This window comes from Clarias gariepinus, chromosome 17 (assembly GCF_024256425.1).
Source record: "Clarias gariepinus isolate MV-2021 ecotype Netherlands chromosome 17, CGAR_prim_01v2, whole genome shotgun sequence".
Taxonomy (NCBI): Eukaryota; Metazoa; Chordata; class Actinopteri; order Siluriformes; family Clariidae; genus Clarias; species Clarias gariepinus.
In genome coordinates, this window is record NC_071116.1 from 18,287,878 (window position 1) to 18,302,384 (window position 14,507).

The window sequence follows — 14,507 nt, forward strand, 5'->3', positions numbered from 1 at the left end:
GTGAGCACAGATTTACATTCCTCAAATTTCATATTAGTTTTACTGTAGTAAATAATTAATTAATCATTTATCAGTTTTTAAGCAATAGGTTTTAAGATATATATCTGCTTAATAAGCCAAGAGTTTAAGGGGTTAATTACCTCAGTTTTTGACAACTAATGACAACTCTGTGCTACTGCATGAATGGGTAAAAAACTGGATCAGGGACTGAAGCTTTCTACAGAACTGAATCTCAACTCTCACGAAGAACAAAAGCATCACTGCACACAGGCGACATGTTTGTAGAAAATCTCACCATCATTGTTTTCCTCCATTCTGCTTCTTTCTTCCGGTGATTGGAATTTTCAGTCGCTTATGTACATAAAATTTATTGTGTCTTAGAAATCAGCAGTGCATGTTTGTCTGTGCAGATCATCTTTATTCTGTGTATGTGCTTTTTTTTTTTTTTTTTTTAAACTTTCTTTTGTGATAGTTAACACTGTAATGGTATCTGTAACTGTAGCTTAGTTACTATTAGTCTTAAGGAATGGATTTAAACTATTTATATCTTAAAACATTTGTATGCACTTCGGGAGGGATAAATATTAAATAAAATACTACAGTAGTTAAAAAAAAGTACCTAAAGTGTTTATTCTTTTATTTTTTTTGGATTTTTTCCTGATTTTCTCACAAATTTAGTCGTGTCCAATTCCTCCCTGTCACTAGCGCAATCCGCTTACAGACGCCCCTGATTGGCTGTAGGGCCGTAATTAATGTGGGAGCACCAAACACCTCTCATCCCTCCCTGGTGAAAGAGCTCGGCCAATCAGCTCTCTCTAGATCTCCGGCTGCGAGAGTTTACAGCATCGAATCGAATTCACGATCTGCGCCACCCACTGCGCCACTCGGAGGCCCTGGATTTTTTTTTTTTTTTTTAAATAGTAGGAACAGGACTTGTGATTGACTAATTGACATTTACAAAAGACTTCACACACAGTACAGTGATAAGACTTTTAACCGCAGTAAAACATTTTTTGGGGAGGGGGATTTTTTCCAGATTTTCTCCCTAATTTAGTCGTGGCCAATTCCTCCCCTTCACTAGGGGGCTCTCACATTAAGGCTACTACTATCATTCAACTGTAGTCGTTCCCATCATCATCCAATGAGTGGAATGCTTAAACCATAAAAATGTACTGTAAAACTTGTCAGCAACTTTGCAGAAGAGACCCATCTATCTGTGGAAACTGTACACACAATCATTCACCAACACCACATGCGCATTACAGTCCTTAACTCACCCTAAGCCATTTCCACATGTTTGGGTCATTAAAGGAGTTCTTGGGAGGCCAGAGTTTCAAATGGGATGCAGGCCATCTAATAATGGCTCCAGTGTACTCAGAAAACTTTCATACCTTGATGGTATCCAAGCACTAGTGAAACACTAGAATAAATGCATTAATGTAGCAGAGGACTACCATATAGAGAGAAATAAAGGTGAAAAGGAATAACAGAACATAAAAGTGTTCTGTTATTCTACATAATCAAAAATCCTGGTTTGACTTGAATGCCCCTTGTATCCTGTGTGATCTAAATTCTTTGTGTTTAATTCTCTTAACAGTAAGGAAAACATATTTATAGATTAGTGAGAATCACGTCAGAAAATTTAAATAATGGAAATAAGACTTACATATGGTGTTATAATTACGACTATATCAATATTGAAACGATATAACATTTTTGTCTGACACTAAAATGACCACATCAGACATAATTTTAATTACTCTTAAAAGACTCAGACTTAAAAATTGACAGAAATTTCTAAATAAAACATACATTTAAATAGATAAATGATGTGACTCTGTTTATTTAGCCCTCAGTTACTGAAAGGATTGACCATGATTTAACAGTTCATTTCATATGAGCATCATGTACTTTTGCATATGTTCCTCACATACCCAAGAGAGACAAGATGTGACGAAAGAAAAAAACTGTAACCAAGGATGCACAACTAAAGAAATGAAAAGCATGACATGAAATCGAGATAAACATAACTCTTCACAAATTCTAACATAAATCTAACGTCAATCAACTTTCAACATTGCTTTACGAAATATGTACAATGTGTAAGGCTTAGGAATGAATGAGAAGGGATTAGCAATATAACAAGTACTTACTTCTATGTTGGACCATTTTGTACGTTGATGTATCTCATTTCGCTCCACACCCTCTAGTGACCACACACACACACACACACACACACACAGGAGTATTTCATTAGGGATTTGCTTACTTTACAAACAAAGCGTCAGAGCTTCAGTGCAGGTGTTCGCTTTAGGTGCTCAACTGTTTAAAGAGACCATTGTCATCTATTACATAGGAATATGGAATAGGAATGAAACACGCACACGTTTTTGAGAGACGGAAAGTATATAATGTATCCAATATTAGTTTCATCAGGTAAGAGACGCATTACTGGTACAGTATGTGTTCATAATGTTCTCATGGTGTGTATTGTTATCAGCTGCAGTTTATCAACCTGAATTAATAAAAAAAAAGGATTTTCTCAGTTAATATTCTTAAAGTTTAGCAAATGTTTGTAGGTAGTTGAATATGTAATGTGGACTCCACAGATAAAATTAAATATCAATATTAATTCAAATTTTGGTGTCACTCCTGAACCAGCCTAAAGAGCAGGAGGTGAGATGGGGTGTGTGACTGTGATCGAGCCTGTGGTGGGTCTGCATGCCTTTGCCATGTTTATGACTTATCCACTACTAGAGCAGTATGTCTACAGGAGGCTGTGGGAACAGCTGAGTGGTTTTCCGTTTCCAGTCAGTATAAACCAGTCTCACTGTTCCAACAACTACACCAATCTGAGTGTTCACCAGGTAGGATTCACCTCCAGCCTGTATGCTGTGCATGGCCTCTGAGAACATGGATCACTTGGTCACTTTCTAATTTCTTTTTTTTATACAGTACATACAGATGGGTAAGAGATGAAAAGGGTTTGCACTTTTTTACTGTATAAGTTACACTATTAATCATTGTAAATTCAGTCATTCAACTTTATACAGACATAACGAACAAAGACAATAAAAGGTAAGCAAATGGAAAGCAATCTTTCATGTCTAGAACTGGTTTGCAGAGTTATTGTACACATGCTTAATCGGTTTTGTAATTACCGGTCATTTGATCTATTTGCAGTCTCAGCTAATTCAGTGCACTTGTTTGTGTGTCAGGCTGTGCAGAGGGAGACATCTCACTTCCTTATCCAGACTGAGTTGTCCTTCCTCTTGCCCAGCCTGGTCTCCTCGCTGTTTCTGGTGTCATACAGTGATTCCCATGGCCGCAAATTGGCCATGGTGCCCCCAATGGTGGGCAGTCTTCTCTTCACCCTCACTTATTTCATAGTGAGCAAGTACTCACTCAGCCTCAGCTACCTTCTGGGTTCTGCTTTCTTTGCTGGGCTTTTTGGAGGTACAAGCACTCTGATTGGAGGCTGTTTCTCCTATGTGGCTGACTGCTGTGGACAAGAACTGGCAGAAAATAAAAGAAGAGAGAAGACCATACGAATGGCCCGTCTAGACATGGTTCTAGGTGTGCTGTCTGGTTTAAGCTCTTTTTGCACTGGCTTCTATATTCAAGCTGCTGGTTTTAGCTGGCCGTTCCTCTCAGCATCCGTACTTCATCTGCTCAACCTGATTTATGTCTTGGCGATCCTGAAGCAGCCTCAGGGCGATTCAGTACAAAATATGAGCTCTTCAATTCACAGGGCAATTGCTGAGCCTCGTCATCTAGTAAGGCCTCTGGTCATGACAAGACGTTTTCATGGTGTCTACCTGCTTTTTGCAGCTTCTACAAAGAAACGAAAAGCAGGGCTGCTGCTCATGCTGAGTGCTTTCGTCTTTTACAAGGTGATAACAAAATAGCCAAGTAATCTATATTTTCTGATTTTGAATTTCATGATAGAGACACAATTAATTTAATCATTTATATATGTTTTATATACTGTATGACCTTTATACACCACAATAGTTAACATAGTGGGGAATCTTACTAAAAGAAATTTCAATCCAATATACTGTACTGTACTGTATTTAAAGGCCGGGAAAGCTAAATAAGTGAATATAGTGTAGAGATTATTATTTAAAACAAAATTATTAATTATTCTTCATCAAGGGTGGTTAAACTACTAATGTCTTAGCATCTGCATAATCTCCCATTCAGTTTTATAATCTTCATGTAAGAAGAACTAGTGTAAAATATACAATATATGGTTCATTTTGTACTGAATCTCACTGTTGACATAGTCATAATTAGTGTACCATTGCTTCATTGTTGACCTGTTGGTTTTATTTTATGTTTACTTTGTAATTACATTTGTGTTTCAGGTTTCACCTTAAAATTTTTTTTTTTTTTATGTATTGAAGTTTCCTTAAACAAAATTATTCCTATTAGTATTGATATTGTTCCACAGGTGTCCAAATTGGGTGCCATGTCCATATTTCTCCTGTATGAGCTAAATCCTCCGCTGTGTTGGAGTGAGGTGCTCATTGGCTATGGCTCGGCTCTTAACACTCTGATCTACCTGAGCAGTTTTGTAGGTGTGTCACTGTTGTCACGATGGCTATCTGATGCTTACGTCATCCTACTTGGGTTATTGAGCGTGGCAACTGGCTTCTTCATGGCTGTCTTTGCCAAGACCACACCGCTTATGTTTCTAGGTGAATAAAAGTGAGAGTGAGAGAGAGAGAGATGTAATGTAATGTCTGCTGTATTCATAATTTTTTCTTCCTAAAATACTCGATTAACATATATAAATTTATAATAAATTTTAAGGATTGAAAAAAAATAACATCAAAAAAATTATATATATATATATATATATATATATATATATATATATATATATATAAATTGATTCAAGTGAATGAGTTGAATTCAGTCTAATAAGAGCTGCCTGTACTACTGCCCCCCCAAACATATATATATATATATATATATATATATATAATAACAACGAAGGAACTGTCATTTCCTTTAACATGTAGTTCCTCTTTGGTTATGTTTTTGAAAGTCATTTCATTATGATCTGGTAAACAATGTGAGCTCTGTTCCCAAAATATTATTTTAATCACTTATAGTTCATTAAACATGTTTTATGTTTAATTTTTAGTATAGAAGCTGATATACAGTATACAGTAGGTAACTAATGGTACCAGGTACCTTATGTATCTTATGTATCTTAATATCCTGGGTGCCAGATTTACTTAAAGAAATGTATAGAAATAACAGTAAACAGGCCACTATTTAAAACTGAATATGAATCAATAAATATTATGTATTACAAAAATGACTGTATATTTTGCAAAGATAATAATGATTAATTAGATCATAAACAAAAACATTTTAATTTCAATCTAACATAAAATCTCACTTGGCTTGCATACTCCCGAGGTTAATTGGGTTTCTTGTTATGGCTGCATCCCTATGTAGTTTTTGTTTTCTTGTTGCTTTGGAATTAGTGCCTTTGTTAGTGCCCATTGCTTTATTTAATATATTGACAATATTTTTTTAAATGTCATTATAAGGGAACCACACATTTTGTTATTCTGGTCCTTGATGAGTAAACACATACATATTTGTGTAGTACTGTAACTGTATGAATGCATGTCCATGCATGTCTTCAGGAAGTGTACACCAGTCATGCAGTAAGTAATGTGTTGTGGTCCTGCAGTGCGACTTCCACTTCTCCTGTCCATCATGCCTGATCCTCTGATGCGCTCCATGATGTCTAAACTGGTGTTGAACTCTGAACAAGGTTAGAGAGGTTCTCATGTTCTCCATTTTCCTGTAGGTTTCTTTTACATTCTACAGTTTTAGATTCCACTGTTATTTCATGGTTATTGCATTATGGATTATATATATATATATATATATATATATATATATATATATATATATATACAGTGGTGTGAGAAACTATTTGCCCCCTTCCTGATTTCTTATTCTTTTGCATGTTTGTCACACAAAATGTTTCTGATCATCAAACACATTTAACTATTAGTCAAAGATAACACAAGTAAACACAAAATGCAGTTTTTAAATGATGATTTTTATTATTTAGGGAGAAAAAAAATCCAAACCTACATGGCCCTGTGTGAAAAAGTAATTGCCCCCTGAACCTAATAACTGGTTGGGCCACCCTTAGCAGCAATAACTGCAATCAAGCGTTTGCGATAACTTGCAACGAGTCTTTTACAGCGCTCTGGAGGAATTTTGGCCCACTCATCTTTGCAGAATTGTTGTAATTCAGCTTTATTTGAGGGTTTTTTAGCATGAACCGCCTTTTTAAGGTCATGCCACAATATCTCAATAGGATTCAGGTCAGGACTTTGACTAGGCCACTCCAAAGTCTTCATTTTGTTTTTCTTCAGCCATTCAGAGGTGGATTTGCTGGTGTGTTTTGGGTCATTGTCCTGCTGCAGCACCCAAGATCGCTTCAGCTTGAGTTGACGAACAAATGGCCGGACATTCTCTTTCAGGATTTTTTGGTCCACAATTAGGTTATTTTTTAACAAGGGGGGCAATCACTTTTTCACACAGGGCCATGTAGATTTGTAGTTTTTTTTCTCCCTTAATAACGTAAACCTTCATTTAAAAACTGCATTTTGTGTTCAATTATGTTATCTTTGACTAATAGTTAACGGTTTTTGATGAGCAGAAACATTTAAGTGTGACAAACATGCAAAAGAATAAGAAATCAGGAAGGGGGCAAATAGTTTTTCACACCACTGTATATATATAATTTGTATGTAGTTTTTTCTATATTTTATTTTTTTTCTGACCACATTTGAAGAAAGACTTGGAAAAATGTGTCAGTTTAGAACAGTCAATAAACATTATAGTGATAATCAAAAGAATAGCAAGAAATAAAACATAACATAGCATTCAATATGAAAAATAGAATCAATGTAGAATAAGTGTGTACAACTTAAAAGGAATAATAGAGCAAATGTTATCATCACATTTTAACTTTATCTTCTCCTCACTGCAATTCTTGCATGTTGCTTACTTGTGGTATATTATGTGAACTGGCTGCTGTAATGATAAAATGTTCCTTTAGGATTAATAAAGTACTCTGTTTATTATTTAGAGTGGATGTTTTTAAAAGGTCAAGTGTTTGTAATTTTATATGCTGTGATAATATAAAAGTTATTTAAAAAAATTATAAATGGCAGTTACAAGCAAAATGGTTGTTTATTTGTAATGCCTGGCTTCAATCACTAAATGGTACTAGTAATTAGCCTAGCATTGGAACTCAATGCGAGAATCAGACCAGAACAATATCCCGCCCTTACTCAGAGAAACATAATAGAGAATGATCTCAGCACCGAAAGGTCTGGCGCACAAAATAGACCTTGTCAATTCTCTTTAATCACATCTACAGGTGCTGTGTTTGCATGTATGGCGTTTGTGGAAATGTTGAGCATGGGGGTGGCATTCCCATTGTTTACTAGCATCTATGCTGCTACCATCTCCTGGTTCTCTGGGTTCACGTTCCTTCTAGCTGCTGGGCTTATCCTAATACCAGCATTGCTGATTAGGTGAGTTAACAAATCAAATACGTATTTCTGTTTTGTTAGGAATACAATACTACTTCTATACAAAATCAATGTTTTATTAATTTTTTATGCTTTTACAATGGTGCTGGTGAATTTTCCCCTAACATCACACTTCCATGTTACAGTGCAGTGCAAAAGTATTCACTCCCCTTGAACGTTTCCAGTGTATTTGTATTCAGCCCTCTTTACTCTAACTTTAGATACTTCTAAATAAAATCCAGTGCAACCAATTGCCTTCAGAACTCACCTAATTAGTATAAAAACCCCAACTGTGTGTAATTTAATATCATTATAAATACAGCTGTTCTGTGAAGCCCTCAGAGGTTTGCTAGAGAACATTAGTGAACAAACAGCATCATGAAGCCGAATGAACACAATAGAGTCACAGAAAAAGTTGTGTAGAAGTTTAAAGCAAGCTATGAACATCTGTTCAATGAGTACTGTTTAATCTACTATCGGAAAATGGAAAGAGTACGGCACAACTGCACATTTACCCAGACATGGCCGTCCACCTGAACAGACAGACTGGGCTTGGGGATGTGTTTCTTCAGCAGGGGAAAGTAAGCTGGTCAGAGTTGATGGGAAGATGGATGGAGCCAAATACAAGCTAATCTTAGAAGAAAACCTGTTAGAGTCTGCAAAAAGAATTAGAGCAGAGGTTCACGTTTAAACACCACAACGACCCTAAACATATAGGCAGAGTTACAATGGAATGGTTTAGATCAAAGCATGTTCATGCGTTAGAATGGCCCACTCAAAGTTCAGACCTAAATCCAATTGAGAATCTGTGGCAAGACTTGAAACTTGCTGTTCACAGACTATCTCCATCCAATCTGACTGAGCTTGAGCTATTTTTCAAGGAAGACCGGGCAGAAATTTCACTGTCCAGATGTTTAAAGCTGGTAGAGACTGGCTCTACAAATACAATACAAATACAAATGTCCACCACACTTTTCAGATATTTGTAAAATTTTCAGATATTTGTAAAAAAATTTTAACTATTTATCATTTTCCTTTCATTTTACATTTACAGTATGTGCCACTTTGTGTTGGTATATCACATAATCCCATTAAAATACATTTACATTAGTGGTTGTAACATGACAAAACGTGGAAAAGTTCAAGGAGTGACTACTTTTGCAAAACACTGTAAATATCATATTAAAGTCATTAGCATGTTATTTACCAAATGTTATTTTAATCATGTTCTTCAGTGTTATGCTCTGGCTGCGACTAGACATGGAGGAGGAGGAGTCAAAAACCGTGACCTTTGAAGATAATAATGAGGACAGCACAGGCTCTGAGATACTTCAATAGCATAGCTACTGAGATACAGTTGCTCATAAAGAAGTGCACTTAAGTGACCTATGGACAGCATTTATGATCATAAAAACCCATATGTTTTAGTATGCTTCAAACACTGATTCTGTGAACTGTGAAAATCTTTCAGTCAACAAGTTCAATAATATTAATGGACGGTGTAACTGAATGTTTCGAAATAATGAATTCCAAGACCTTTTAATTTATTTTTATTGATGTGTCAAGCAATTCTATTAAGGAAGATTTTTATAAAAGATTATATAAAAATAAAGATATTGCTTTTTCATATGAATATAACAATACACATTTCTTAACTATTGTATTAATTACTGTAACAACATTAATATCACATTTTATCATATTTCTTTATAATATACAGTAAATCTGTTACTGGTTTACAGATAACCAGTGTTTCTTCACAGTAATGTTGTAATCTCTCCCCTCCAAACATTTTGGAACAACAAAAATAATTATTTTGTTTGAACAAAACTTCTGCTTTCATTTTCTGATATTTATATCTTAATGTAATTCACATAGAACAATGGAATTAGCCTTGTCATTTCTATATGTTCAGAGGGGACTTTATATTCAAAAGCTGACAATTTAGCTATAAACTATAAAATAACGAAACTGTTTACTGGGGGTTATTTGTTTTTCATTTACTGTTTAATCAATAATTTAAATGTAAACCATATTTGTAATCGACTGTTTGGGGGCTGTTGGTATTAGACTTCACTTGTTCATGAAGTGACCCATTATGTCTATGGGGAGTGGGAAGATGATGGTGGAGTTCTTCTCAGTAGCGATGGTGTTGAGAGTCTGTAGGTAACGCAGCTGTAGAGCAGATGGAGATTCAGCGATCACCAGAGAAGCCTCTTTCAGAGCACGTGAAGCATTCATCTCTCCCTCTGCTGCAATCACCTGTGCAAAAATTCAGAAAAGCAAGTGTAAAAGGCATAATTGAAAAGAATAACTTCAGACTCTATTGTACTTCACTTTCATTTTCAAGTGTAATATAAACTGTTGCCTCGAGTTCATTTACTTTGTTTTGGGAATAAATATCCCAGTAATTCAAGACTCTGACCTTAGCTCTAGCCTCACGGGCTGCCTCAGCCTCGGCAGCCATGGCCCTCTGAAGTTGTTGTGGCAGCTTCACGTCCTTTATCTCCACACGCTCCACCTTAATGCCCCATGAGTCTGTGGCCTCATCCAAAGACGTCTGCAGAAAGTGTGTGGGTTGCAATCGATGTGGTAAGTAAAATATGAACACAGACATAAGAAATTAGTCAACTATACACTGCCTCACTAAATGAATAAGTAGATCTCCTACACATAGAAGTCTGTTTTTTGTATGTACTTATGTTCCCATCTATGTCTTTTTTCTCACCTGCATGCTGTGAGAGATACCCTCACGGTCTGATAGAACTTCAGCTAGGTTCTTTGTGCCCAAAACGTTCCTCAGGGTAGTCTGGGCAAGCAGGCGTGTGGAGTAATCAGCATTGCTGACATTTGCCACAGAGGCAATGGGATCACTCACCCGGAAATACACTACTCCATCCACACTTACTGTCACAGAGTCTTTGGTCAGAATCTGTAAAGATTGCAAATTGTTTTGCATGCATAGGTAGTTTTAATATTTGTGCACTGAATCTTAAATTTGGGAAGTTAGGATATATATTTCACATATCATATACACATACATACATACACTATCCTTCAAAAGTTTGGGGTCTTTGTTTTTGTTTAGTGATTTATTTTCTACATTCTACAACAATACTGGGGATTTCAAAACTATAAAATAACACATATGGGATTAGGTAATTACTTAACAACAACAAAAACAACAGTTAGTTGTTATTTTAAAACACAGAGGTCAGCCTTTCTATAATAGTTCTTGCAAGAACAATATTGTCAAGTGCATTTGCAAAAATCCGTCAAGCACCATAATGAAACTGGCTCTCATGAAGACCATCCCAGGGAGCGAGACCAAAACCTACCTCTGCCGCAGACGAGAAGTTCATTTAGAGTTATCAGCCTGAAAAATGACCAATTAACAGCACCTCAGAGGCGTTATGAAGTCTTTACAGAGCATAAGTAGCAGACACATCTCACCATTAACTGTTCAAATTATTTAAAATGTGTCTGCATTTTAAATGTGTCTGCATTTTTGATTGCCTTTAGCATTCCTTTACAATTTAGAAAGAAATAAAAATCAGGAACGATCATGGTGTTAGAAAGTGACCCCAACTTTTGAACGGTAGTGTATATATATATATATATATATATATATATATATATATATATATATTGTATAATACTGTATTATAATAGATGTATAATCCTATGCTCATCTGTGCTGATCCTACCTCTTGAGGAGGAATGTCGAATGAAACTGTTCTCATGTCCACCTTAATAAAGCTGTCAGTGCAAGGAACAATGAAAAAGATACCTACATGTGGATGGGGAAAAAAAGGAACAAGTTCTTTATTTTTTTGTTTTTCTTTTCATTGCACATTGATTCTAATAACCTGTGGAAAATTAACCACAGAAACGAATGTGCCTTTTTGTTAGGTTGGTAAATTACCACTTTAAGGTAAGGTTAGGTTCAAATCAATACAAATATATTATGATTAGTTTTAGCCTAATGAAAGTCTTTTTCCATGATGCCAACGTTCCCTCCCAGGGTAAATGGCTGATAAAAAATAATATAAATCATATGTTTTGGTGTTCGCTTTCATGAGATCTCAGGCTATTTAAACAAATCATATTTGCTTCCCTAATAATCTGCCCCCCCCCCCCTCCCTTAAATTTGTCGCCCATTTATAACAGTGTCATTACAGTTAAACTTTGGAGAGCTCTCCATCCAGTGATTCAGTAAAAGTTAGAATTACAATTAGTCAAACATTAAAATAAAAAATAGTAAAGGTTGTAATAGTTGAAGTAGTAGACTGGCTTACCTGGTCCTTTTGGCTTTCTAGAAGTGATGCGGCCAAGTCTGAATATTACAGCCCTTTCATATTCCTGTACAATCTGTAAGAAAGTAATAAAACATTATAGGCTTCCTATGCTCAGGAATAGCAATCTTACACATTACAGCAGGTTTACAAACTCCATTTTACTACATGTCCTGAAATAAAAACTAATAAATTTATTATCCAACATGACAGTTGATAAATAATTAAATAAAATTCATACAATAGTGTATATATGAATAAATTACTATTATTCTTATTAGTATTACTATTAATTGGTGACGATGGATTTTCATAAATAAGCATTAAGGAAATGCTTAATTCTTATTTCTATTCTTAATTTGTTTTAATGCTGTATTTACAATCCAACTATGGTTACTGTGCAAAGGTGTAATCTTCTTTCTGCCAATTTATAATAGTTTCAGACTGGCTAAGCTCTTATTTTGGCCTTGATTATGTTTAATGGTATGTTGTATAGTAAATGTCTACATAATTTTATACCCAGTGTGCAGCATAACAACCATCTCTCTTTTATATTGAAACCTCAGTGGGCTTCCATGTTAAAAAGGACAGAACAGTGTTTCTGGATACTGAAAGCAATTAAATGCATTTGCAAGGCTGCATAAAAATATTTTAGTCAATAATTTTGACACCAATGCTTTAAAAATAATATAATTTATTTGTCTAGTTGATGTTTATTGCCATGCATAAACACATTCCAAATTAATAACCAGAAAAATCTGTAATAAATTTTTATATTCTATTGTATAAAGCTGGTACCTTCAGGCTGACAAAAATCATGATTGGGAAAAGCAGCACTATAAAAAACGTAGACAAAGCAACAAGGATCCATCCGCAAACACCAAGGCTGCCCGTATTCTCACCTGTAACCAAGTAATATGAGACAGAGGGAGAGAGAGAGAGAGAGAGAGAGAGAGAGAGAGAGAGAGACTGATGTAATTTATGGATAGAAAAAAAATCTTAAAAAGGTCAAAAAAATTAAACATTTTGCTTTTTTTTTATTGATTGCTGCGGATGAGTGGAATTCAGTCTAATCCTGGAATAAAACGAGATCCCAGTTAATATTTTTATTTCTTCCTGTATTTTTAAACTGAAAAAAAACTTTCAAACTTTTTTAACTGTAAGTAACCACAAAAGACATTATAAGCGTTGGTTAAGTCACACAAGAAGTTCCTGTCATATGCACTGATTTCTGGCTGTTTTTTTGTTGCGAAAGTGACAGAGGTTTACACACACTCTCTGTGCTTAAGATGGCGTATTATTAAGCAACACTACTAGCTCAGTAACGGTTTTGTGAGATGTTAAAATCTGGACTTGTGGTGAAATTTCTAGTGAATGTATATTTATAACTATGGCTTGTTATAAATAGTTATATAATTTTGTTCTGTAGTATCTTATTAAGTATTAATTAATTATTAAGTTAATGAAATAAAATATTGCCTAAATGTCACTTACAGATATGTTTCCAAGGTTTAGTTTTCTTCAATTCTGCCTAATTAAACGTGTTGCCAGGGTGACAAACAGGGCTCATAGGTCATGCGCATGTTCACGAGCGGCTGCAAAGTTAAACAATGTCTAACGCCCAAAAAGAGCACTGTTTGCTTAGTATACGGTAAAATCATAAACAGGGTTGGTCTGATGCATATTACCGGTGTGGTTTCTACATCTAACCCTTTCCAGTGCAGTGTGTGCTTTGCAAGCAGTTTCGAACCTCAGCCTCAAAAACACTTACATTTATTTCTTTTGGTTAAACAATCTTTCCCATAGTTAGCTTTTCTGTCCATCAAAATTATATATTGTCTTATCGAGGCTAATTGACACAATAAGGCCCCTGTGGATAGATTTCAGTATAAAACAAGAAAACAAATGCTCTTGTGTTTAAGTGCAAAAATGTGAATTAAAGGCAAATACATAAATGCAAACTGCTGTATACTGTACATATGATTAACAAAAACCTAAATGAATTGCACTGCTTTGGGTTTATTTTGCTTCTAGTTATCTCGGAGCTATTCATACTGTATGTGTTCAGGTACAATTGCACTGTCTCTAATCATACTCATCTCAACCACAGTGATGACAGTGATGTGACTTGCGTCCTCAAATAAAAACATAAACTTTGCTGTGAAGCGTGTGGTTAGCCAAATAAACATTTTTGAATAAACAAACATATAATCATGTATACAGTGCATTTTTTATGCTAAAAATGTTTTTAAAAAATACATTTAAATGATATATTAAGAGTCAGGCATATAAAATTTGATTATGGCTTACTAATTAAGTCTTGCTTGCTTGCAGTTCCCCTCTCTATTCGTCCCTCCATTTTCATATAACAGTCTCTGTTGTGGTTCTATGAGCAAAGCAGTCTTTGACTTTGAGGAAAGTGGTTATTGCTTTATAAACCTTACAGGCTGCAAAGGCGTGGCTTTAAGGAAGGAGTGTCATTACGAAATATCACATGGAGAAAACTGCCTCGTGACTGGGTGTGTTTTCTTTTTAAAAGCTTTATTACCATCATAAATGTAGTCTCTAATTTGATTAGAATTGCTAACTTATTTAGGTCAATTATCCATCCATAAATCAGATATTAAAT

The 14,507-nt window shown here is 35.1% G+C and overlaps 2 protein-coding genes across 2 annotated transcripts; one reads left to right on the top strand and one right to left on the bottom strand.

Moving 5' to 3' along the window:
* Positions 1-2,608: 2,608 nt before the first annotated feature.
* Positions 2,609-8,930, top strand: LOC128505716 (solute carrier family 46 member 3). Its single transcript, XM_053476278.1, has 6 exons — positions 2,609-2,867; positions 3,219-3,893; positions 4,457-4,703; positions 5,717-5,800; positions 7,430-7,586; positions 8,819-8,930. The coding sequence occupies exons 1-6, from the start codon at positions 2,682-2,684 to the stop codon at positions 8,919-8,921; spliced, it is 1,452 nt and encodes a 483-aa protein (XP_053332253.1). The 5' UTR covers positions 2,609-2,681; the 3' UTR covers positions 8,922-8,930.
* Positions 8,931-9,274: 344 nt separating this feature from the next.
* Positions 9,275-14,258, bottom strand: stoml3b (stomatin (EPB72)-like 3b). Its single transcript, XM_053476279.1, has 7 exons — positions 14,189-14,258; positions 12,677-12,780; positions 11,882-11,954; positions 11,291-11,373; positions 10,312-10,515; positions 10,009-10,143; positions 9,275-9,845 (listed from the first exon to the last, which is right to left on the bottom strand). Exons 1-7 carry the CDS (start codon positions 14,241-14,243, stop codon positions 9,657-9,659), a joined length of 843 nt encoding a protein of 280 aa, XP_053332254.1. The 5' UTR covers positions 14,244-14,258; the 3' UTR covers positions 9,275-9,656.
* Between the last annotated feature and the right edge of the window lie 249 nt (positions 14,259-14,507).

What these genes read in the sequence shown, in the direction of transcription:
- stoml3b (XM_053476279.1), bottom strand. Translation starts at nt 14,243, where the DNA reads ATGAAAATGGAGGGACGAATAGAGAGGGGAACTGCAAGCAAGCAAGAC. An exon ending in TGATTTTTGTCAGCCTGAAG is followed by an intron (nt 11,955 to 12,676) that starts GTACCAGCTTTA and finishes ACTTTCTTACAG; the next exon opens with ATTGTACAGGAATATGAAAG. An exon ending in CCCGTGAGGCTAGAGCTAAG is followed by an intron (nt 9,846 to 10,008) that starts GTCAGAGTCTTG and finishes ATTTTTGCACAG; the next exon opens with GTGATTGCAGCAGAGGGAGA.
- LOC128505716 (XM_053476278.1), top strand. Translation starts at nt 2,682, where the DNA reads ATGGGGTGTGTGACTGTGATCGAGCCTGTGGTGGGTCTGCATGCCTTT. An exon ending in CCAATCTGAGTGTTCACCAG is followed by an intron (nt 2,868 to 3,218) that starts GTAGGATTCACC and finishes TTTGTGTGTCAG; the next exon opens with GCTGTGCAGAGGGAGACATC. An exon ending in ATACCAGCATTGCTGATTAG is followed by an intron (nt 7,587 to 8,818) that starts GTGAGTTAACAA and finishes CATGTTCTTCAG; the next exon opens with TGTTATGCTCTGGCTGCGAC.